Here is a 26,959-nt window from a genome sequence, read left to right as displayed (position 1 = left end):
AGATGGCGTAATGTAATTTTACCACAGAACATCGGTAATATTAATTTTCAATTCGGACGGGATTAGAAATCTCAGTAAAACATTCAGAAGTGGGAGGGGTAACTCGTTTGCGCAGCGCGTCACCTCTCGTCTTCACGTGCACGTTACCTTGCTTCCAGATATCAGATGTGCAAACAACATGACACAGACAAGGAAAACGCGAAACACTGTGATTAATTTCAGTTTGGGGAGAACGTCAGTTTCGTAAACAGTTCCGCGAATCTGAGAAGTGAATTTGACTTATTTTTTAAAGTTTGTGTCGTGTTTTATTCAGAAACTGACCTGCCACTGACTTGTTTCCCGTCTAGAACGCAAGTAAATGCTTCTTTAAGCGCTTCTATATTTAAAAGAAACCCGCAAATTGAAAGGAAATGACGCGATTTACGTGGATATTTACAGCTGGTCTATTCGCACTGGATTAGTATTACCTGAGGTAATTTCTCCGGACCTTTTCACAGAAGGTAAAAGACGCCGTAAACTTTACTGACATTGTCCGTAATGATTACTGACATAGAGCATTCGGACTGGACTAAAATCACCGAGAAGCTCTGATAAAAACTTGCTTTACCCCACCTCCCTATGTAAAACTAATCCCGTCCGAATAGTACTTTAGTCGGAAACGTAAGCAGGCCCGTTCTATTACCCTTGATAAAAGGGCATGCCCGGACCATACACTAGTCTCTGATGCACAACCTCTGGATACTACCACAGATTTCATTAAAACAGTTGGTAAGTGTGATTTATATGGCTAAATATTCGATTTTTAAATACTGTGGTGTTGTAGTATACTAATCTTACTGTATTTAAACAGATTTCTATACAGAAAACCTGTTAGGAGCTGGAGATGTCACAAATTCATGGTCTGCAGCGTGGGCAAGGGCCTCAGAAGCTAACGGTGATGCAATAGTACCGGTAGTTAAAGGGAAACTTCACCCATTTGCATTAAGCTTTGTACCGTTAGAACCCCAGTCATGTTTTTGAATGGTCGTGCACCATTCCCTCAGTTTCCCCTGAGAGGGGAGAAATACTGAGTTCAGTGAGGCACTTCCTTCTTTCAATGATGTAAAAATCGTCATTTTGCGTCATTGAAAGAAGGAAATCCTGTATCTCTATTGAGTGTGAAAGACTACAGACACTCATTCCTCATTTTTCCAAGGTGGGGGCTATGGGTGGGACCCACTCGCGCTTCAGACCAATTACAGACAAGTGGGTGGGACTTACGAAAATATACGAACACAGACCGAAAAAAAACGATCAGCCGCCATCTTTATGCTAAGCTAAGCTAAACAGAAGTTGTGGAGCGAGCCGAATTCATGTTACAATAACAGTGGAAGTTAATCAATATTACATGGAAGAGGGTGATTTTACAAGCGTGATGCTCTAATCCGCTGTTCATTGCACCTTTATGAGCCACAATACTGCAAAGAGCTGAGGCAGATGTAGGAACAGAAGCCCGAGGAGTAGGCCGGAGCCTGGGCGTTGGCTGGGTAGAGGAGCCCGGTGAAGACGCAGAAACCATCGGCCTCTGCTGCGCAGAGAAGCTTGGACAGACAACTGCCTGTATTCCCGCTGTATGCTTGCTTTATTACATTTCTGCATCAGATAAGGATATGGGCGATTGTTTGGTGAAGGTTTCTATGCAAGAGAGGAACTTTGCGCGCGTTTGGAACGTTTATTTCACGGACATGTTTCGGTTTACGAGCAGACGCGCTGCGGAGTATATAAGCTTGGACGGACTCGCGCCGTTTGCTTTCGGTTTAACATTTCTGGATCAGATAAGGATATGAACGTTTGTTTTGTGAATGTTTCTGGTCGCGTGCTTATATCAAAGACGTGTTTCGGTTTACGAGCACAAGCTCCAAGAGCTGAGGCAGCTTGTCTGTGGAGATATTATGCAGGGGACGCGTTTGTGTGGAGGATGCAGGGATAAACGAACGTCTAACGTAAGTGTTTATATTTTCTTTGTTATACTAACGTGGCATTTATGTACACAATAGCATATCTGAGCGGTGTTTTATATGTCTATATTGTGAAAGCAGTGAGGCCAATAATAACACAAATGTAATTACAGTAAACAAGAGACAAAAAGAAAATTGGTAAAACTAAATAAACATTTAAAATGCATACCCTTTTTTAACTACTTGAAAAGACATTTGTACCGCGGATCTAAAACTGCACGTTACTGTTTGAATAAGACTTTGCTACACACCAGGCCAGAGTGTTATTGTGTGTAACACAATGTAACATCACGTTTAAAAGTAAATCATGATTGGTGTCAGTCAGACACAGTGGTGGTGGCTATTTTCTTTGTTTTACTAACGTGGCATTTATGTACATAATAGCATGTCTGAGCCGTGTTCCGATTAATGGGAGTGGCTTGCAGAGCTGTGCATTGTGGTGCATAGTGGGAGTTGTAGTTTTTCATACAAATGTGCTCTAAAGTCACATTTTGTCTTTTCTCTGTCAAATAGGCACAAAATTCTACATTTATGTTACATTTTGACTACAAATATGACTCACTTTCCATAAAGATTAATGTTCCTATGGGTGAAATGGCCCTTTAATACCGTACTGCCATCGTCTTTGGACTCGCGGACGTCTGTGGCGGTTGGTCTGCCGGGTGTGGTTGGTGCCGGTGTTGAGGATGGGTCTTCTGTGATTTTTGAAACATCTCTACCTACAAACCAGGAACATTTCAACAATGAGTTGTTGCAGGAATTGACAGCGCAAGTGAGAAGACTGACTGAAGGCATCGCTGCCATAATTTCGAGGTCTACAGCTCAAGATGCATTGCTGAGAAAACAGACTGAAGGCATCGCAGCCATAATTTCGTGGTCTAAAGATCAAGAGGTATTGACCAGACTTATATTTGAAGCTCACCAGAAGACTTCTGAAGAACAAAACTTGGTGAACAGAGTGCTGCTTGATCGATTGGTGGACATTGAAAAAGCCCAAAGAAAGGAATTCGACCTACAGGAAAGTACGGTAATTCTACTTCAACAAGTTAAAGATGCTGTTTCACGCAATAATGGTTTATAGTTGAAATAAGTGTTGTTGTTGCTGGGTTTTATTCTACTATTTTACGAAGCTGTTTTAAATGTGCTTTTAAATATGTTTTGATTATTTTGGTGTTGCTTGGTTTTTTCTACTATTTTGCGAAGCTGTTTTAAATGTGTTTTTAAATATGTATTTGGTTATTTTGGTGTTGCAGGGTTTTTTCTACTATTTTGCGAAGCTGTTTTAAATGTGTTTTTAAATATGTATTTGGTTATTTTGGTGATGCTGGTTTATAGTTGAATTACGTGTTGTTGCGGAGGTTTTCTGCTGTTTTGTGATACCGGTTTAATTGCGATATTTTTTTTTTTTGGGATTGCTGGTTTTGTTGCGGTTGGGTGTAGTTTGGGTGTTTTTTTCTTTTTGTTTGGCTGTATCGACGTTGGCTAACGTTAATTTGTAATGCTATTTTGGGTATAATCAGAGAAAATATCTGTGTAATCCTGGAGAAGTTCTAAATATTTTTTGAAAATGGCTGGTAAAAGAGTGCATTCGGATGATGATTTACATAGCTGTCAAGAAATACCTACTGTAAGGGCTAGGCATGAGACTGAGGCTGAAATGTTTGCTGCCGCACAAGACCAATTACTTGAAAGGGTAAACGAAATGATTCGGTCATATCCACATCAGATTTTAGAACCTGTGCCTGCGAGGGTAGACCTAACATACGAACAAATACGTGAAAGATAAAATGAAATGATTCGGTCATATGAACAAAGATTTGAAACAAATTTGTTACAAACAGGTTATGGCGTAGTAAATCCTAACGATAATTCTAACACGACAGACACCCTTACGGGTTTAAGTCAGAGTGACGTGGACACGCTAGTGCGTGATGGAGGGACAGTAAGTGATTACACAATAGTCCCGAGACCCTATTTTAATGGTCTAGAAATCCACAGAAATCTAAATTTGCGCGAGATCATAACCACAGATTTGGCAGCGTACACTATATTTGTTCAAAATATTCTGTCGGAAATGGTTTCATTCTCCAGACAGATAGGAGGTGAGAATTCCTACATTAATATCAGTCTAAAAGGCAGCAGTCTCAAATCTGATGTGGATATGACCGAATCATTTCGTTTACCCTTTCAAGTAATTGGTCTTGTGCGGCAGCAAACATTTCAGCCTCAGTCTCATGCCCTTACAGTAGGTATTTCTTGACAGCTATGTAAATCATCATCTGAATGCACTCTTTTACCAGCCATTTTCAAAAAATATTTAGAACTTCTCCAGGATTACACAGATATTTTCTCTGATTATACCCAAAATAGCACCACAAATCAACGTTAGCCAATGTCGATACAGCCAAACAAAAAGAAAAAAACACTTAAATTACACTTAACCGTAATAAAACTAGCAATCAAAAAAAAAATATCGCAATTAAACCGGTATCACAAAATAGTAGAAAACCTCTGCAACAACACGTATTTCAACTATAAACCAGCATCACCAAAATAACCAAATACATATTTAAAAACACATTTAAAACAGCTTCGCAAAATAGTAGAAAAAACCCAGCAACACCAAAATAATCAAAACATATTTAAAAGCACATTTAAAACAGCTTCGCAAAATAGTAGAATAAAACCCAGCAACAGCAACACTTATTTCAACTATAAACCATTATTGCATGAAACAGCATCTTTAACTTGTTGAAGTAGAATTACCGTACTTTCCTGTAGGTCGAATTCCTTTCTTTGGGCTTTTTCAATGTCCACCAATCGATCAAGCAGCACTCTGGTCACCAAGTTTTGTTCTTCAGAAGTCTTCTGGTGAGCTTCAAATATAAGTCTGGTCAATACCTCTTGATCTTTAGACCACGAAATTATGGCTGCGATGCCTTCAGTCTGTTTTCTCAGCAATGCATCTTGAGCTGTAGACCTCGAAATTATGGCAGCGATGCCTTCAGTCAGTCTTCTCAGCAATACGTCTTGATCTGCACACCTTGAAATTATGACAGCGATGCCTTCAGTCAGTCTTCTCACTTGCGCTGTCAATTCCTGCAACAACTCATTGTTGAAGTGTTCCTGGTTTGTGGGTGGAGATGTTTCAAAGATCACAGAAGATTCATCCTCAACACCGTCACCAACCACAGTTGGCAGATTAACCGCCGCAGATGTCTGCGAGTCCAAAGACGATGGAAGTACGGTATTAACTACCGGTACTATTGCATCACCGTTAGCTTCTGAGGCCCTTGCCAACGCTGCAGACCATGAATTTGTGACATCTCCAGCTCCTAACAGGTTTTCTGTATAGAAATCTGTTTAAATACAGTAAGATTAGTATACTACAACACCACAGTATTTAAAAATCAAATATTTAGCCATATAAATCACACTTACCAACTGTTTTAATGAAATCTGTGGTAGTATCCAGAGGTTGTGCATCAGAGACTAGTGTATGGTCCGGGCATGCCCTTTTATCAAGGGTAATAGAACGGGCCTGCTTACGTTTCCGACTAAGACTAAGTCTTGAAGATTTTGTAGAGGGTTTCTGTGGTACAAATCCTGGTTGTGTGACTAGTAATGCAGCATCTACATGTATAAAACAGAAAGAAAAGTTTTTTCAAAAAGAATTAAGACACATGTAACAGTCAATAATACACATTAAAGAGATGTAAAGATCAAATAATATAGTCGCCTTGCGGTTCGCGGCCCCCATTGGGGCCTTGGGAGCCCTCATTTGTTGCGGGGTTGTTAACTGTGGGTATAAAAGTGTAAAAATGTAAGTATCACGTTTTTCAGAAAATCTGAATGTATAATTAAAAAACACAGTATTACCTTGCAGATCGCTGGTCCTGGTGTCGCTTTGCTCTTCAGTATTTATCAAAGTAGAATTCACTAATTTGGAATAAACGTGTAATATAAAATATACATACATAAATGCGCTCATGTGATCATTCAGGAAGTTTACTTGAAAATATACTTAAAACACTTACAAAGCTGGTCGATCTGGTCAAAATGTTGGTAGGGAGGTAGCGTTTTAAAAATTCCTGTATCGTATACATACACATTTAAAAGCCTGTTAAATGTTAAAAATAAAAACAAAATAAGACTGTTTTTACAAATGAAGATAACTTGGTATATCAAACATGATAAATAAAACATATAAAACAAACAAAATAACTTACCAGCGAGTCCTGAATCCATTGTTTGAGAAAAATAAAACAAGGCCTCTTTAATATAACTGAGAGAAAGAGATGTCCTCGCGAAAATCAGTTACTGGTGTAAGGGCCCAAATGAGAATCCAACCTTTTGAACTACCGAGGCGGTGCTTGCCAGACTCAGGAGGCCATACCCCACATATTTACATGACACAAACCCCACCCTATATTTTATTTGGCTATTTATTTTTAAACCTTTTACAAATAAGATTATCAACTATAAATATAAGCTTCTCTAGTAAATTATAGACACTTATAAAATTATAATGTAAAGAATATATCTTCATGAAAACCGATGGGAAAAAGTACAAACTAGACAAGCCTGTAGTTAAAAGTATAATTACTCATCACTGTTAAAAGAATAATTTTATTTTAAATCATACTTTTAATATATTAACATTTTAAACAGTATAAGACAAATGACATAACATTTCACCCGCGCATACTTATAACGATATGTATACGACTTTTTGTTTGTGTGGACATCTAGGGCAATGCTATGCTTAAATCTACTTTTTGATTGAATTACATTTAAACACTACAATTCGGGGGATCTGTTTCCCCCCCAAGGGAGGTGTGTGTTTAAGAAAGGATGAATTCAAATATCAAGGAAGGACCTTTTGGCTTGAGTAGACACTAAGTCTGCAGGGAAAGGAAATGTCTCAACACCTAACCGATGTGGTAATAGTTGTAATTCAGGATATGTCCTGTAGGTGGCAACACTGTGTTATATATGCTAAGAGATATCTAAGAGAAATCAGATGAAGAACTGGAGACATGTGACGTGCAAATAATAAAAGACTACACGTGAGTTCATTACATAAAACTCTAGTGTGTTTATTGATTAAACACAACATGGTACCAGGAGTGCTACACTAAACCTGCAAAATGGATGTCTTAAAACCACCGGAGTCCCTAAAACTTACCGGGAATGTTGACAGCAGCTGGCGGGCATTCAAGCAGCAATTCATGCTATACATGCAAGCAGTCGGACTGGACAACAAGCCGGATGCACGGAAAATAGCGTTGTTCCTTACGGTTGCTGGACCTCAAGCGATAGAAGTATACAATACTTTCACATTCGCGGAGGAAGCGGACGGACAAAAATTTGATGATGTCATAAGGAAATTTGACGATCACTGTTCACCCAAGAAAAATGAAACGTACGAGAGGTATGTGTTCCGCTCACGTATTCAGCAACAGGGAGAAAGTTTTGACTCTTTTCTAACTGATTTGAAGTTAAAGGCGAAGACATGCAACTTCGGTATCTTGAATGAATCAATGATCAGAGATCAAATTGTCTTTGGAGTTCATGAAAAGAAAGTGAGAGAAAGACTGCTCAGAGAAACAGAGCTGACATTAGAAGGTGTTGTTAAGATTTGTCATGCAAGTGAACTTGCTTCTTTGCACGTTAAAACTTTCAGTGAGAAGGATGCTGCAGATGCTGGCTGTCCAGTAGTGGGTGCTGTAACTCATAAAATGAAAAGGCAAAGTCTAAAAGCTACACCAAAAGTAAGCACAGGTGCTTTCAATTGCAAGAGATGTGGTTTAAAGCATCAACCCAAGCAATGTCCAGCATATGGGAAGCAGTGTGGAAAATGTAAAGGCATGAACCATTTTGCTAAACAGTGTTTCACAAAAACAAAGTCAACGAAAAATGTAGATGCTGTGGAAGAAACAGAATTATCAGACACTTTCTTTGTGGGCATGATCAATGATGATACAGAAAGAATTCAACAAAAACATGAGAGTGATGCTGACATGAATAGTGTTCCCAATGATAAATGGATTGTATCTCTGCAAGTTAATGGAACAAGTGTGGCACTAAAACTTGATACAGGAGCTAAGGCAAATCTCATAAGTATAAATGACATAAAGCAGATGAAAATCAAGCCCCATATTCGAAAAAGTCCAGTGTCACTTAAAGCATACAATGGACAAGACATAAAGACTCAAGGTGTATGCAGACTCAAAATATGCATCAAGAATACAACTCATCACCTTCTCTTTGTTGTAGTCCCAGCTGATCATCAATCTCTCCTAGGTGACAAAGCCTGTGAGGAGTTAGGATTGGTTAAACGAGTGTACTGTATTAACAGTCAAAAGGTAACAGTGGCACAACAGGAAACAGCAACTGAAATTGTACACAGATTTGATGATGTTTTCAAAGGACTGGGAGCTCTGCCATTTACTTACAAAATACAGCTCAAAGAAGATGCCAAGCCTGTAATACATGCTCCAAGAAGAGTCTCAGCACCACTAAAAGATAAACTAAAAAAGGAGCTTAACAAAATGACAACTCTTGGTGTAATTAAAAAAGTGGAGGAACCCACAGACTGGGTAAACTCAATGGTATGTGTCAGAAAAAAAAAATGGTGATCTGAGAGTATGCATGGATCCTCAAGATTTGAATGCAAACATTAAAAGAGAGCATTACCAGATTCCAAAGCGTGAAGAGATAACAAGTGAAATGGCTGGTGCACAGTATTTCAGCAAGCTTGATGCTTCTCAGGGATTATGGCAGTTGAAACTTCATGAAGAAAGCACCAAATACTGCAGGTTCAACACACCATTCGGACAATATTCGTTCCAGTGGCTGCCTTTTGGCATAATCTCAGCCTCCAAAATATTTAATCGTGCTATGGAGCATATCATAGAAGGGCTGGATGGAGTGTGTGCATATGTTGATGACATAATTGTCTGGGGATCTTCAGTGCAGGAGCACAATGAGAGATTTTTAAAACTCTTTCAAAGAATACAAAAGTATGGACTTAAACTAAACAAAGACAAATGTCAGTTTTGTGTGACTGAAATTACTTTCCTAGGTGACAAGTTGTCTGGACATGGCGTTGAACCTGACAAATCCAAAATACAGGCAATCCTGGAAATGCCAAGCCCTGTGGACAAGAAAGGACTGATGAGAATAATGGGAATGATAAATTTCATCGGTAAATTCATTCCTAATCTCTCTGCAAAAACAGCAAGTCTCAGGGAACTACTGAATCACAAAAATGAGTTCAACTGGACAAGCAAACACGAGCAAGAATGGAAACTGCTCAAGTCAACATTGACAACAGAACCAGTTCTCACCTACTTTGATGCTTCCAAGAAAATCAAGATCTCTACGGATGCATCAAAAGATGGATTAGGCGCAGTTCTACTCCAGGAAGATGTTCAAGGATGGAAACCTGTAGCCTATGCATCCAGAACAATGACACAATCTGAATGCAGATATGCTCAAATTGAGAAAGAGTGTCTAGGACTCGTTTTTGGATTTGAAAGATTTCATGATTATGTATATGGCTTACCATCATTCACAGCAGAAACTGAACACAAGCCTTTAATTGCAATCATTCGAAAAAAATCTGAATGTCTCCACGCATTCAGCGTCTAATGATGAGATTGCAACGATATGACTTTGAACTAGTTTACACTCCAGGAAAGTACATAGTGCGTCAGCTAGGACAATCTCGTGCACCAATAACCTGTCAGTCACCTGAGAAAAGTTCCACAGAAGTTGATGTAGACATGCATGTGAAACTGATTGTTGAAACGCTTCCGGTGTCTGATCTAAAGTCCAAACAAATAGCTGAGGAGACAGAAAAGGATCCAATTCTGCAAACTGTAAGTGAGAATCTGAACTATGAATGGATTAAAGGTTCCTGTTCACAATTCTTCAAAATCAGAGCTGAGCTCAGTCAAGTGAAAGGCCTTCTCTTGAGAGGAGAGAGGATAGTGATTCCTGAAGTTCTGAGAAAAGAGATGCTTTCTAGGATACATGAAGGACATCTAGGAATAGAGAAATGCAAAAGAAGGGCAAGGGAGTCCGTCTACTGGCCCGGAATCAATACTGATATTGAGAAAATGGTCAGCACATGTGAAATATGTTTGAAGCATCAGAACAAACAGGCACGAGAACCTATGATCACAACAGACTTACCTAAGCATCCATGGCAGAAAGTGGGTACTGATTTATTTCATCTTCATGGGAAAGATTACCTATTGGTGGTGGATTACCTTTCCAATTATCCAGAAATTGCCCTGCTGTCAAAATGCTCAAGCACATGCGTGATACAGCACATGAAATCCAAGTTTGCGAGGCACGGCATTCCGCATGTTGTAGTAAGCGATAACGGTCCATGTTACAATTCCAAAGAGTTTCAGGACTTTGCCACATCCTATGATTTTAAACATGTGACTTCGAGTCCCCATCACGCTCAGTCTAATGGAAAGGCAGAAAAAGGTGTGCACATCGTGAAGCAGTTGCTCAAGAAGGCGTCAGAAGGTAATTCAGATCCATATCTAGCTCTTCTGAGTTATCGAGCATCACCTCTAGAGCATGGTGCATCTCCTGCAGAACTCTTAATGGGTCGTAAAATAAGAACAACACTTCCTTACAGAATTGACTCAAAACAATAAATGATGAAAAGCATGACAATAAAACCAAAACTGAAAGCTCTACAAAAAAGACAGAAGTTAAGCTACGACAAGAAAACCAAAAGATTGAAACCATTAGCAAAGGATGATACTGTGAGATTTGGAGATTCAAACTACCGGGACAGAAAAGCTGTGGTACTTGAAGAAGTGAGTCCAAGGTCATATGTGGTCAGAACAGAAAGTGGACAGATCTTCAGGAGAAATCGCAAAAGTCTTCTTAAGACACAGGAAACAACCCAGAAATTGAATGATGAAGTGAGTGAAGAGATTCAGGTCTTGCCACAAGAACAAATTACATTGAGTGCAAAGACTTCCTTCCCTCCACCTGACACTGATCATTCTGCACAGACAGATACTTTGCCTGTACTAAGAAGATCATCACGTATCATAAAGAAACCTGATAGACTTAATTTGTAGATGTTCGTAATCAAAGTAATTTGAAAAGAATTTACTTGTGTTTACTTTTTGAAATTGTTATTTGGTATGTTGCTACCGTGTTTCATAACTGTCACACTATTCTCATATTGCATTTTTTGTTACCATGCTGTTAATTTAATTCTCAGTTAATGCTTTAAAGAAAGGGAGATGTGGTGATAGTTGTAATTCAGGATATGTCCTGTAGGTGGCAACACTGTGTTATATATGCTAAGAGATATCTAAGAGAAATCAGATGAAGAACTGGAGACATGTGATGTGCAAATAATAAAAGACTACACGTGAGTTCATTACATAAAACTCTAGTGTGTTTATTGACTAAACACAACAACCAAATCCCAAACTTTTCATCTATTGATCTAGATTGTTGTTGTGGTGCCATGGCGCCTTGTTTGTGGGAGATGGCGGAGACTGCTGGGAGGTGGTATTTGGGTATCGGGGAGGACCTTTGGCGTGAGCAGACACTTAGTCTGCAGGGAAAGGAAATGTCTTAACGCCTAGCAGAGATCCTAAAGTTAAAATCTATTGATCTAGATTTTTTGTACTAGCATGGCACCTTGTTTGTGGGAGATGACAGAGACTGCATGGAAGTAATATTTGAATATCAAGGAAGGACCTTTGGCGTGAGCAGACACAGTCTGAAGGGAAAGGAAATGTCTTAACACCAAGCAGAACTCGTAAAGTTTCCATCTATTGATCTAGATTTTTTGTAATACCATGGCACCTTGTTTGTGGGAGATGACAGAGACTGCAAGGAAGTAATATTTGAATATCAAGCAAGGTCCTTTGGCGTGAGCAGACACTTATTCTGCAGGGAAAGGATATGTCTTAACGCCTAGCCGAGTTCCTAAACGTTTATTCTATTGAACTGTACCGACGTATCAGAAGTCTTGGGGCGTGACCCGAATAGACGACGATGACTGGCTTGGAAGGAAAGATTTACATTACAACTTTCAAGACAGGAAGACAACAGCTTGTTCGGTTGGGCTCCTAACCGGTACCTCTTTTAAAAAACCTACCTAAATACAATTACAATTATTTTATTTAACATTGTTTCTTCATCATGTCTTCTTATTTCTTTAATCATATGTATTTATTTATGCAAAAACATTATGCTTAAAAGCAAAACATTCTGCCATACAAAATTCTAACTTATCTTTTTTACTGACTTCTTATTTCTTTAATCATGTGTATTGATTTATTCACAGACATTATGCTTAAAAGCAAAACATTCTGGCATACAATTCTAACTTATCTTTTTACTATCTTCTGATTTCTTTAAACACTCACACAGGAGATGGGAGGCGTGAAACAACAGAGACTATAGGACACCTGGATAAACATCATTTCCGGAGTAATTTCCGGAGTAATTTCCGGAGTATAAACATCAATTACCACCATAATATTTTATTACAGGAAGCAAAACAACTCATAAGGTGTTAGGTCGTAAATCAAGGTCATAAATCATAATTTTTGACACATGGTACATCATATTTTCTTCTGACAGGTTTAATAAAACTGTATGGCAGGTAACGTCTGATCACATTGTAAAGGTTTAATATAACTGCATGACAGGTAACATCTGATCACCTTGTAAAGGTTTAATGTAACTGCACGAGATGTAACAACTGATCAAATTTTAATGGTTTAATATAACTGCATGTAAGGTAACATCTGATGAAATTGTAAAGGTTTAATATAACTGCATGACAGGTAACAACTGATCACATTGTAAAGATTTAATGTAACTGCACGACAGGATATCATCTGATCACATTGTAAAGGTTTAATAAAACTGTGTGACAGGTAACATCTGATCACATTGTAAATGTTTAATATAACTGCATGACAGGTAACATCACATCACATTGTAAATGTTTAATATAACGACAGCATATCATCTGATCAAATTGTAAAGGTTTAATATAACTGCATGTAAGGTAACATCTGATCAAATTGTAAAGGTTTAATATAACTGCACGACAGGATATCATCTGATCACATTGTAAAGGTTTAATAAAACTGTATGATAGGTAACATCACATCACATTGTAAAGGTTTTATATAACTGCACGACAGGATATCATCTGATCACATTGTAAAGGCTTACTATAGCTGCATGACAGGATATCATTTGATCACATTGTAAAGATGTTATGTAACTGCATGACAGCATATCATCTGATCACATTGTAAAGGTTTAATATAACTGCAACGAAAGGTAACAACTGATCACATTGTAAAGGTTTAATGTAACTTCCTGACAGGATATCATCTGATCACATTGTAAAGGTTTAATATAACTGCATGACAGGTAAAGGCTTAATATAACTGCATGACAGGTAACATCTGATCACATTGTAAAGGTTTGATGTAACTGCACGTCAGGTAACATCTGATCACATTGTAAAGGTTTAATGTATCTGCACGACAGGTAACATCTGATCACATTGTAAAGGTTTAATATAAATGCACGACAGGTACTATCTAATCACATTGTAAAGGTTTAAAATAACTTCGTGACAGGATATCATCTGATCACATTGTAAAGTTTTTATGTAATTGCATGACAGTGAAGGATCCTACTTTAGATCCTCACGTTCAGAATGTGTTTATTATTGTGTTTTTTAGTTTATTCCTAATCATTTATTTACATAATCATTTTATAATCATTAGTTATCCATATAATTGTTCATTTGATTATTCAATATTATTTTTATTATCATTTTTATTATTATCATTTTTATCATTATATTTTCATTTATTCATTCATTATATTTCTATATTTTATTATATCATTCATATTTCTATGTTTCATATGTCTTGATTTCATTGTTGTTCGGTTTTATAGTTGTCTAACATTTGTGAAGTTTCAGGAGCTGTCCTGTCTCTCTTTAAACAGAGCTAGAAAAAGAGAATATTTATGGAAGCTCAAGGTTTGTGGGATGTTGCTTTAAGCATTTTGGTATAACATTGCATGTTGAATTCATGCTGGTGGGACATGGGTTGGACGAGGTTTGAACATTAAGACATAAGCAATCAAAAGCAAATTACGCCGGTTTTACCAGATTTTAAATTCATGTGACACTGGTAGTGACATTGATACAACCAGATTCAGATTTTAAAACAGACAATGATGTTTTTAAAAGGGTATATCATGTCCTTAGTGAGTTCAGATGAGTATTTTGGTTTTGCTACTTCTGCTTGGCAATGAAGATCTGCTTTTGCAAATGCCAGTTAGTATACCATGATATATGCCATTTAATTGTACAATGTTTTAGGAAGTTGCTTTTCAAAATTTGCCATGTATAAACATAACAGTTAAGGGTTTGTGGTTGAATTCTTTCAAATTAGTGACTATTTCATTTAGCTCCACAGGGCCATACAACCACAGAATATTTTTCTAAAACTTTAATAGGTGAAATAAAAGGTAAAGTGTTTCAACTCTCATTCTTTTATTTTTATTAAGCAAAAAAATTCCCAGTAAATATATATTCAAATACGAATGGTGTGTGTGAAGGACAGGGCGCTGTTTATCTCACAACTGAGGGCTCAAAGTAAGTGAATGATTGGTCAAAGGAAGTAGGGAATGTCAGATCCAAGATCAGTTTTAACAGTTTGGAAGCTCTGAAAGAGATTTATTTTTCTTTTTGGTCAGAGATGGGTTCAGCATAGTTTCACTCAATCTAAAAAAGTTTAAAGAAGTTCTTGGCTGAAAGAGATGTATGTGTTAAGGTATATGAGGAGGAACCCAAGTGCAAACAGAGGTTGATGAACACAAACACTTTATTTAAAAGAACCGAAAACAAAAGGCCCACGAGGGAGCAAAACAACATAAACACGATAACTAATATGACAGAATAAACACACAACTTGAAACAGTACTAGACTAAGACACTAAACTGGTAAACACTTCACAATAAACTGACAGAACACTTTTCTACAAAACACTAGTGATGGGCGATTTCGAAGCACGCTTCATGAGGCTTCGAAACATTTATGAATCTTTTGTTTCGAATCATTGGTTCGGAGCTTGTTTCAAACTGGCCAAAGTCACGTGATTTTAGCAAACGAGGCTTCATTACGTCATAACTGTTTCGAAACGTTGTGAAAATCCAACGATTCACCAATAGGGGAGTTGATCACAAATGACCAGTGTATGTGAACTTGGGTCAGTTTTATTATAACGGTTCATAAACACATTCACCCTTCTGACCAATAACACTACCAATTTGTCTACTTTTTGTTTATATACAGATTTAATGACATAAATTTGCAGAATTAAAAAGGGAGATCGTTTTAATGATGAGTTTGCCATAAATAAAATGAAAAACATAATAGACTTTTAATTTATGTCTTAATTAAATTAAATAATTAATTTTTCTTAAAAACCTATTTTTAGAACAATCTTGCAATTATTTTGTAAAAAGTGTAAAATGTTTGGACAGATCTTTAATAATTGGCTGTCCCAGACAAAAGATTGCCATCGTGAAACTATCGTCGCGATTTCTGTGATCGTGGCTCTCCATCGGTAGTCCTATGTCGTACAGTGAGAGAGGTTCAAAGACGGCCGTTTTCCCGGCCTTGCGTCCAAAGATAGCCTACGATAGTTTTCTGGCAGTGTCAGAAATTCGGCATGATCCCCGCACAGTGTGTTTGCTGCTACGACCTGCGCGCCGGTATTTGTTTACCACGAGCGCAATGCTGGTGACGTTGTGCAACGTGTGACGCCGCCGCCGAAGCTTCCGTGTCATCATCATACAGTCTACATGCCTCTCGTACCCGAGTTTAAACGATACATGTCGCACAGTGTGATAAGGTTATGATCTTATAATAATTAAAGTGGTGCTTGTTACAGCCTTGTTCTGTGTATTTACCAGGTAACTCTCATATTTGCGGGCTGTAAACTAAAGTGGTGCTTTGTTCACCTCTTTGTCATGATTTCGGTTTTATTGACTGCTGTGCTTTTGTTTCCCTGTGTTTGTGTTTTGTTTTGACAGCTTCACACGTGCACGTCTCTCACATGGGTGTCATTAGTATTATTTCATTCACGTGCATCATTTCACAGCTGCAGCTCATTTTGATGACCAATCAGTTTGGTATTTAATCCCTGCGTGTTTTGTGTCTCGTTGCAAGTTTGTCTTTTATATGTGCTTGCCCCTTTCTAGCTCCGTCTAGATTCTTGTCTTGTCGTGTGAAATCTGTTTAAAGTGTTTTCCCTGTTAATCTGTGCTCTCTGCTACCCGGAAGAATTGGATTACCGCCTCTGATTTCATCTGCTGTCCTCTGCTCGAATTCTACGCATTAAAGACTCCTATCTCTCTATCAACGTGCAAAGGATTCATGCCGCGGATTTGCCGCTGTCCAGCAGGGCGGTCTTTCGTCTCGGGAGCTGTCCAGCTTCTCTCCGTCAGCACCCCTAACGCTCTCTCTCTCTCTGCCCGCCACAGGATTACTCCTCTCGTCTGCCGAGTGTGGCGTTGTGCCCAGGCGAGTTGTGGATATCTCTCGCTGTGCTGTGTGCCCTCCTCTCTCTCACCCACCGTTCGTTTAAGTGTGGCTGGAGCCCGAACGTGTGTGGCTATCTCTCGAGCCCAGTGTGTGGTCTTCGTTTTTGCCGTCTGCCTCGGAGTGGCCTTTGCGCCCAGACGCGCTATTGACTCTCTTTGAATATAATATTATTTCAATACATTTTTCTGTTCATCTGCACTGGGATCTCTCTGTGTTTTTTGCCCTCACACTCTTGTTATAAATGTTATAGGGTAAATACCATAAACATACAGAATATTGTTATTTTTATTTTAAAACAACTTATTAAAATAACTTATTTTTTATTAACACAAAACTTTTATTTAAATTAAAAAGTCATGACAATTTTTCATTGTTTTTGCGGCTTGGCTTCCTCTGTTACATCACTGACTGTGCTCAGATTATTCTCCTTAACCAGAGACACTCACTTTCTCACATGTATCTCCTCTAAAGCTTCATAAGAGACCACAGCTTCGTCACTGACTGTCCTCAGATTATTCTCCTTAACCAGAGACACTCACATTCTCACATTTATCTCCTCTAAAGCTTCATAAGAGATCTCAGCTACATCACTCACTGTGCTCGGATTATTCTCCTTAGATAGAGGCACTCACATTCTCACATTTATCTCCTCTAAAGCTTCATAAGAGATCTTGGTAATATCTTGCACCGTGCTCAGCCCTTACAAAACAATAATACATGGGAATATATTATTATATATAATGTGACATATTACATAATACATTTCCAAATATTATAACGGGTGGTAATATTTTCACTATATATCAATTATAGGCAGGTGTGCTATTTAGGTCCGTACATCATAGAAGATCCCTCTGCCTGAGAAATGCCATTGTCAACTCCAAGCACTTCTGCACAGCAATTATCTGCTTTGTGGACCCTGCTGAAAAAAACATCAACAAACCAGCATGGACCAACATGGGAATTATGCTGTTCTATGCTGGTTTGATGCTGGTTTAGCTGATGGTCACCAGCATACCAGCACCAAAACACAACATATGCTGGTCTTGCTGGTATGACCAGCATGGGATGCTGGTGCTAATGCTGGTTTGGTGCTGGTTTAGCTGGTGCTAATGCTGGTGCTGATGCTGGTTAAGCTGTTGTTCACTTGCAAACCAGCACCAAAACACAACATATGCTGGTCTTGCTGGCATGACCAGCATGGGATGCTGGTGCTAATGCTGGTTTGGTGCTGGTTTAGCTGGTGCTAATGCTGGTGCTGATGCTGTTTAAGCTGTTGTTCACTAGCAAACCAGCACCAAAACACAACATATGCTGGTCTTGCTGGTATGATGTTTTTTGTTCAGCAGGGGATCGACATTAGTGATGTTAGGTTCTTGAACGAATCGTTCTTTTGAGCCGGTTCTCAGGAAGTAATCGGTCGAGCCAGTTCACAAATCGAACTGAATTGAACTTTAGTTTTGGGCATAGGTTTGGGGTTGATGATGCAGGACGCACAGCCAAAATAGCACATCGGACTCAAAAAGAACCGAACGAAGTCTGTCGATGATTACTGAGGCAAGGATTGCCGACAACTCTGACGGATGAGTTGCTGACACACCGTGTGTCTCACCGTAGATTTGAATGAACCTGATTCACGAAGTTTCTTGTTTTATAAGTTTCTTGATATGCTTGTTTTATTAAAAAGCTTTAGTTTTAGAACGATTTATTGTGCATGCAAATCATATTTTAGTTGTTTAAGGAACACCAATGAGTAAAAGACAAGTTTATTTATTCTTTATATTTAGTATTTGTAGAACATATCCGCAATTGTGCATCAGTGTCTTTTAGGAATCTTATCCAAGTTGTAGGCTACCGTGCTGAAAAAGCATTCCGGCAGGACCAGCATGTGTTGTGTTTTGGTGCTGTTTGCTGGTGAACACCAGCTGAACCAGCATCAGACCAGCATGGACCAGCATAATTCCCATGCTGGTCCATGCTGTTTTTTTCAGCAGGGTAGTCAAAACTGGTCAGTTGTATCTGGTATTTACGATCTGCGATTGAAACTGTGACCACAAACATCACTAACTTGTGAATGAAAGGCAAGAAATCAGCTATGCCTTTACAAAAACAACTTTTTATTTAGGCCTAAATGTTTTAATGTGTTGACACCAGAGTATGTGAGCGGAGTGGAGTGGAAAGAATTTGCGCTCCGCGCTCAAAGCATTTCATAATAACTCCGCTCAAGCTCCGCTCTGGGTGTACAATATTCTGCTCCTCGCTCCCTCCCCACGCCCTCCTTATTAGCGCCTCGCTCCGCGTTCACTCGTTGGCTTGTTAAAATATCAGAGTCCATTGCAGTTCTGTAGCAGAATGCGCAATTTATTGTCCAACTCTAATAAAGCATATGGCATAAGTGTGTCACGGACCGCGCTGTATCAAGGTAAATGCTGCAAATTATTTACAAATTTAAATGGCTTTTTCTTTTTTTCTGTGTTGGTGGTTTAGGTTGTTGAAGCTGTATTAATACCAACCTTTTCTTTCCAAGTGTGAGCAGAAAACTTACTTTAGTCTCATTTATGTCTAATTGTATGTTTCCTGGGCAATTTTATGAGGAAAATGTGAAGTCAAATCTGAAACCTAAAGTGGACACATATGAGAATCACAACCATAAATGCTGAGCTTAGTAAGAGCAAACTCTTGAGTGAAAACACTTTCTCTAATGAGTCTTGAAAGAGATTACAGCAAGACAATAAAGAGAGTTTTAGGAGAAACATCTGAGACACTGCTGAAACTAAAACAAGAGCTAAATAAAAATCTCAATTAAGTCTCAGATATTTCCATGTCTCAGTTGTGTCTACTCTTATTTCTCCTAATGGATTTTGGGAGAAACATCTGAGACACTGCTGATACTACAACAAGAGCTAAATAAGAATCTCAATTAAGTCTCAAATATTTCTCATGTCTCAGTTGTGTCTACTCTTATTTCTCCTAATGGATTTTAGGAGAAACATCTGAGACACTGCTGATACTACAACAAGAGCTATATAAGAATCTCAATTAAGTCTCAGATATTTCTCATGTCTCAGTTGTGTCTACTCTTATTTCTCTTAATGGATTTTAGGAGAAACATCTGAGACACTGCTGATACTACAACAGGAGCTAAATAAGAATCTCAATTAAGTCTCAGACATTTCTCATGTCTCAGTTGTGTCTACTCTTATTTCTCCTAATAGATTTAAGGAGAAACATGGGAAGACAAAGCTGACACCTAATTTAAACAATAAAGAGATAATTCAAGCTTCTCTCACTACAATCTCAGTTTTGACTCTCTTAGACATCTCTCATTTGCGTCTATATTTGTTTCTCCTAAGGAATTTTAGGAGAAACATCTGATAAACAGCTGACACTTAATCAAGAATCACAACTATGTCTCCTGAGCTTAGAAAAAGCAACCAATGAGCAAATAGTTTTTCCTCTGGGTACTGTTGCAAGCTTATTAGTAAAAGCTAAATTTGTACTTACTCTTAGTCTCCTTATTTAAACCTGCATGTCCTTTGGAATGCACTACAAAAAAAATGAAGAACAAGACAGAAGCAATAATAAGAGAAGTGCTTAAGATACCATAATTCATATCTACAGTTCACTAGATTTTCTTACCGCAACACAAGTATGTTTACTGCTGTAACTGTAGATGTTTTACTGGCTCCTAAAGGATTATCTTATAGGTGTCTTTGGCTATATGTCTGTTTTATAGCAATAAAAGCATAAAGATATAAAGCATTGTCACTGTTTGATTTGTAAGAATGAGCTGTGTTCTGACCTCGAGCAAACTGTACATAAAGTCAAAGTGAGATCTGACTCTTTCATTAGTTATACCTATTTTATTTATCATTGCATTGAAGAGACCAACATGCTATTTCCCTTTTGAGCACTTGACTTGAGTCTGATTCTGGTGGCTGTGAAAATATGAACAAAGTAATACTTACTCTAGCCAATAGAAAACATCAAGACACACCAAGAAAAGGATCTGAAAGAAGTAACAATAAATATACAACAGTTATTTATTCAGATTGGCCTTTAACTCGTCTACTTTAAAATGTTAATGTAATTTTGATAGGCGGGAGCTGAACAAAGCACCAATACATTGCAATACTTGGAGTAAACTTGTATTTAAAAAAAATATATAACGCATTTAAGAAAAAGCACAACACGTTTTTATAAAAGATATTAACAAAAAAAAAGATCTCCATTAACTGTTAGCTCACAGCTGTGCCACGAGCTCAATCAGGCGTACGCTGAAAAAAGCCCACATTACAATAGGTGGAGTAAACTTGCATTATAATTAACTAAAAAATTTATAATACATTTAAAAACAAGCATAACACAATTATATAGAAGATATAAACACAAATAAAAGATTTTCATTAACTGATTAGCTCACACCTACGCGACAAGCTCAGTCAAGCTGTCAGCGCTCGAGCTAACATTACTAACAAACGATAAACATTCAAATTGATCATTTATTAGTCGTATCAACATATACTGACAACTGAATTAACATCCCTGTGAACTAATTTCAATAAAGTAACCACGAATTTAAGGAAACTTACCTCAGAATCGACCACAAAACAGAAAATCGGTAAATCCAGAATGCGCGTCTCCCGGTTTGAATAATAACGTGATCACAAAGCATGAGACGGACGCGCGCCTCTGCTAATAATATCATAATAAAAGAAAATAAAGATATTTGTTAAAAGATGGAAATGAAGTGCTTCTACCAGTGCTGTACGGGACCGAAGTGATCTGTTTAAAGAACGTTTAACATATTTATTTAATTAAAATAAACAGAAAAATAGAAAAAATAAACAGAAATATTAATAGCACTGTTTTATTATTGTTCAGTGTATTTATTGTTTCTAATTCATGCATATTTTGTTAGGATTATTATTAAATGTACAAACACTTTATGAAAATCACATGGTCATATTATAGTAGATAAGTGGTCCGAAAAAGACGTCTGATTTTAGGCTAAATTTGGACTGAATTAGATGGACCAAACAAAGAACAGTTTTCAACGTCTTTTTTGGGACTAAATGAAGGTCATGACGGGCTGACGTGATTTAGCCAAAAAAACAACGTCTAAATGAGCAATTGTGCTGGGTGGGGAGCGTCATAAACGCTCGTATATGGTCCTTCGAGCCGGATGCATAAAGATGGATCATGAATCTCAAAGTGCAACTGAGCCTGATGTACGTCCTCGCCCTCCAAGAGAGAGACATCTTCCTGCCCATCGGGCTGATTATGAAGTTCAGCTTCCATATAAACTACATCCAGAGCCACCTCCTGCTGATGCATCTTCACAGAGAGCCTCCAGACAATCCAGACATGCATCTAGGTCCATTTTTACTGGTACTGTATCCAGTTCATCCAGATCTCATCGTAGTGCACGACACAGATCTCCAAGACATGGACTCTCCAATCTTCATGCTGCTATGTTGGAAGAAAGACTAAAGACTTTGGACTTGGTGGAACTTCAACGCCAGATTGAAGAGGATGCCATAGTAGATAAAGAGTGTGAGAGACTTGATGCTCAGGCTAGAGATGCACAGTATAAACAGGAACAAGCCAATAAAACTAGAGAGTTGTTAGCTAAGCAAGTAGTGACCAGACGGCGTCTTAAAAAGGTACAAAATGAGCTTGAGGCTGCTAAATATGTTTGTGTACTTCTTAAACAGGAACCTCAAAATGTTGATGTTACTAATGTACAGTCCCGTCTAACCACTGATCCCCTGTCAGGGGTAAGCACTCAACAACATAGAGTTGCTGTCAATGATGACTACAAGACATCTACTCATGTAATGCCTAGCCATTATACCTCTCGTCATGTTAACTTTGCTCCTGTGTCATCAGTAATTGCTCCCTCTGTATTATCTACTGTACACAGTACTGATCCAGTATCTGAATTATCATTCAGTTATGTCACCTCAGTTACCGAGGTAACCCACTGCAACACCGTTACATGGTCATCGACTCCGCTAACTAAGACACAGTCTTATGTGATGCCTAAGTCAGAATATGGTGCTCCTTTACCCTCTAACCCTACAGTGGCTAGGCCACATCACTATTCAGACACCTCTGTCACCTATAGTCAGACACAGTCTATAGCTCCACTTACCAGTCCTGTAGCTTCAGGGGTTGCCTTTCATACTCCATCCTATACAGACATGAATGGTATCCCTCAGTTAACGCCAGGAACATTGTATACACCTCGAGGTCAGGCTGTATTGTTCCCTACGCCTGTCCAGTCATCTGGTATGGAAATGTTAGCTGCCTCAGCATATGGTATCCCAAAACCTGCTATTCCATACTTTGATACAGGTCGGGAAAGTGACTTCGCACTACTGAAAATGGCCTTAGACAATGTAGTGAATAACCAACTGCATCTGAGTGAACATTACAAATATCAGGTCCTCTTAAGTCACCCAAAACTCCCTAGTGCTCTTCAATTGGCCAAAGCATACATGCACGATCCCAGGCCATACACCACTGCTTTACAGGCGTTGCAGGATAAATATGGACAACCCCGCCAACTGGTTCAGTCTGAGTTAGGTGTCATATTGAATACATCAGCTGTAAAGTTTGGTGATGCAGAAGCTTTTGAGGCATTTTCCTATCCATCTAATCGTTAGTTGGGATGCTCAGAACGTTAGAGGGCCCAAACGGGTATGAGTTGCGCTGTGGCTCTCATGTTGATCGGTTACTAAGCAAGATGCCCCCGTCATATCGCGATGGATTCGTAGAGTTCTGCTTCAGTCGAGGTATCTTGCAAACTGGTACAGACCGCACTTATACATTACCCGATCTGTCTGAATGGCTGCAAATGAAGTCACAGGCCAAGCGCATTGCAATAAAGCAGCTACACTGTATCAAACTGATACAGCCAGACCAGTTAAGAAAGATCAGTGCCATCTCGCCCAAAAGAGAGATCCACATCTATCTTGTATTCAGCCAATGGCAGTTCAAGTGCACAGGGAAATCTTACACTCCCTCTAAGATTCAGCCCTACTGCCCGTACTGTAACAACAAGGAACATTTCCTGAATGCGTGTCCCACATTCAAGACACTGAACACAGAGCAAATAGTACAGTGGATATCCAAAGAAAAGCGCTGTTGGAAATGTGGGCAAAGCAGACTTCAGATAGCTGTACTAGGAAACGAACATGTTCACTTTCCGGGCACAACCTCTGTTGCTGATCGGGGCTGATATGCCTCATCTACTCAATCCAGTTCAGCCAGTGCGCGTGTGACCTACAAGTGCACCGATTGCTATATGTACCAAACTTGGTTGGACCCTCCAAGGCCCAGTGGGCTTTAATCAAACCACTCTTACCACCCAACAATGTTTCCACATATCCACAACCACATCGAATACAGAGTTATTCAAGAATGTGGAACGCCTCTGGCAAATCGATACACTGCCTTACATAAATGAGAAAACAGCCACTCTGTCCAAACAAGACCAATATGCTATCACTATGCTCCAGACACATACCACAAAAGTAAACGTTGATGGAGTAATGCGATACGCCACGCCTTTGCTCAGAAGATCTAATGCTAAGGTTCTAAAGGCCCCTAAAGAAGCAGTGATGGCAAACCTCAGAAGCACTGAGCGTAAACTTTCCAAAGATCCTAGGTGAGCGGAGTCTTACTGTTCAGAAATGATAAAACTGGAGCAGAGATATCAACACAAGAAGCTGAACAATCCATGGAGTCATGGTACATCCCTCACCACATGGTGACACATAACAACAAGGACAGAATTGTTTTTAACTGTTCTTATTCGTACCAAGGCCAAGCTCTAAATGACATCTTTCTGCCAGGGCCCGTTCTCGGTCCGTCTTTACTGGGTGTTTTGCTGAGGTTCTGTGAATATCCTGTGGCCATCAGTGGGGACGTGAAGGGCATGTTCCATCAGGTTCGCGCCCTTCCTGTGGAGAGACATGCAAATAACAGAACAACCCAAGGTCTACGAATGGCAAGTCTTACCATTTGGCACAACTTGCAGCCCATGCTGCTCAATATATGCACTCCAGGAAACTGCAAATAACCATCCTGATGTTGACCCAGTTCTGGTGAGAACAGTCAAAGATTCCTTTTATGTAGACAACTGTCTTCATAGCCTTCCAAGCGTTGCTGAAGCTAGAACGCTGGTAGATGATCTACAAAAACTTCTACTCACGTGTGGGTTTGAACTGCGTCAATGGGCCAGTAACAGACCAAAAGTTATCCAGCATCTTCCCTCTGATGCAAGATCACCAAATAATGAACTCTGGTTATCACAGAAGAGTACTGACCTTCTAGAAGGTACACTTGGGCTACTTTGGAACTGCCTCAGAGATTGTTCAGTTACAAACCCAGCCAATTCGGTTGCCTAGAACCATCTACAAAGTTTTGGCATCTCAGTATGACCCCCTGGGTTACTTAATCCCATTCACAACCTGCGCTAAAGTGCTTATTCAGGATCTGTGGAAGGACAATGTTGGGTGGGATGATCTAATAAAATCTGGTCACTTATTCACCAGATGGCAGCACTGGCAACATGAGCTCCAAAGTTTGAATCAGGTTGCAATCCCACGATGCTACACACTATTTGAGGATCCTGGAGATATTCTCAGTCGAGATGTACACATCTTTTGTGACGCATCCGAAAGGGCTTATGACTACATGCGAACAGAGAACAATGATGGACATGTACATGTCTCATTTGTGTTGGCCCGTTCACGAGTTGCCCCTCGGAAGCAAATGACGATTCCGCGACTGGAATTGAGTGCAGCACTTATAGGAGCACAGGTAGCCAAATTTCTTCAAACTGAGCTAACTCTCAACATTGATCATGTTACCCTCTGGTCAGACTCATCTACCGTTCTACAGTGGCTGAAATTGGATTCATGCAGTCTTTGTCGGAACCCGGGTTGCAGAAATACAGTCACTCACTGATATTGATATCTGGAGGTATGTTAATTCTGGGAACAACCCAGCTGACGTCATAACACTTGGCCAATCACAAAAGGTGTCAGGAACTGTGGTCGAATGAACCCAAACGATGTCGGGGAGAACAAAAACACTAAAGAACAAAAACCCACGAGGGGGTACACAACATGAAACACTAAACAGATACACTAAACTTCACAAGATATTTGAATAGGACTTCCACACGAAACACGGGAACAGAACAAAATGAACCAGCACAGGACCAAGGATACAAAGGGATTAAATAGCAAAGACTAAACAAGATAACAAGGGGAGAACAGGTGATAGGAATAAACTAATGATTAACTGTTAACAGGGAGAACAAGAGGGCGGGGTGATGAGACGAGACACCGAAGGCACATGACTCGAAACACAAGATCATGAGCCTTCACATAAAACATGGGACTGTCAGAATCCAGCCATCATGACAAGACATAATATTAAACATGATACCATGGCCGGATCCTGACAAAAGGATTTAATCCTTCCTTGTCGCTGGAGTAATGGATCAGATTTCTTACACCAGCCAGAGTCATGCTGGCCCTCTTTACCAGCAGTTGAAACTGAACCAGAATCAGAGTTGAAGAAGTCTGCAATTTGCCTGAATGTATGCACCAGTTCAGACATTGCCCTACCTGATATCAGTCAGTATACTACCTGGACTGAATTATTAAAGGCAACAGCGACCTCCCTTCACGGGGCGGCTACCTCTTCCACACAATCAACAGATGATTCGTTAAACTTCATCTCAGCAGAGAGGCTCCTCTTACAACAGGCTCAGAAAGATTCCTTACCAGAGGAATTTAAGGCTCTTGCTTCAGAGCGACCATTACCATCCAACAGCAGATTGGCATCATTATCACCCGAGTTTGATAAGATCAGTGGACTTATGCGGGAGACTACGACATGCCAAAGATATGGAATTGGACGCCATACACCCCATTGAGCTTGATCCACAGCCTAACCAAGCTTCTAATTAAGGATTATGATGCCTCCCTTTTACATCCTGGGCCAGCAAGAGTCTTTGCTGAACTAAGACGACGTTATTGGATTCTACGTTATTGGATTCTATTGATTTCTATTAAGAAACATCAATACACATGTATGGACTGTCAAAAATGGAGTGCCAAGCCTAACATTCCCAAAATGGCTGACCTTCCACCAGCACGCATACGTCTTCGTCTATTCTCCTTTGGTCCATTCACGGTGAAGATTGGCCAAAGAACTGAGAAAAGATGGGGAATAGTGTTCAAATGTCTGACAACCCGTTGTCTACATCTTGATCTGTTAGAAAGCATTGACACA

General features: G+C 39.2%; 1 protein-coding gene across 3 annotated transcripts in view; it reads left to right on the top strand.

The window, feature by feature from the left end:
* The window catches only part of cox20 (cytochrome c oxidase assembly factor COX20), a 93,858-nt gene extending 76,918 nt beyond the window's left edge, over positions 1 to 16,940 (top strand). For 2 of the 3 annotated variants that reach the window (XM_073857969.1, XM_073857970.1), the window contains one exon: positions 16,582 to 16,940. In XM_073857969.1, coding sequence (XP_073714070.1) covers positions 16,582 to 16,801 — 220 coding nt within the window. In that variant the 3' untranslated portion in view covers positions 16,802 to 16,940. The other variant, XM_073857972.1, reaches the window with a different exon arrangement.
* The last annotated feature ends 10,019 nt before the right edge of the window (positions 16,941 to 26,959 follow it).

This window comes from Misgurnus anguillicaudatus, chromosome 20, assembly GCF_027580225.2.
Source record: "Misgurnus anguillicaudatus chromosome 20, ASM2758022v2, whole genome shotgun sequence".
NCBI classification, from domain to species: Eukaryota; Metazoa; Chordata; class Actinopteri; order Cypriniformes; family Cobitidae; genus Misgurnus; species Misgurnus anguillicaudatus.
The sequence above is the reverse complement of the archived record's forward strand: the minus strand, read 5'-3'. Positions and strand labels throughout refer to the sequence as shown.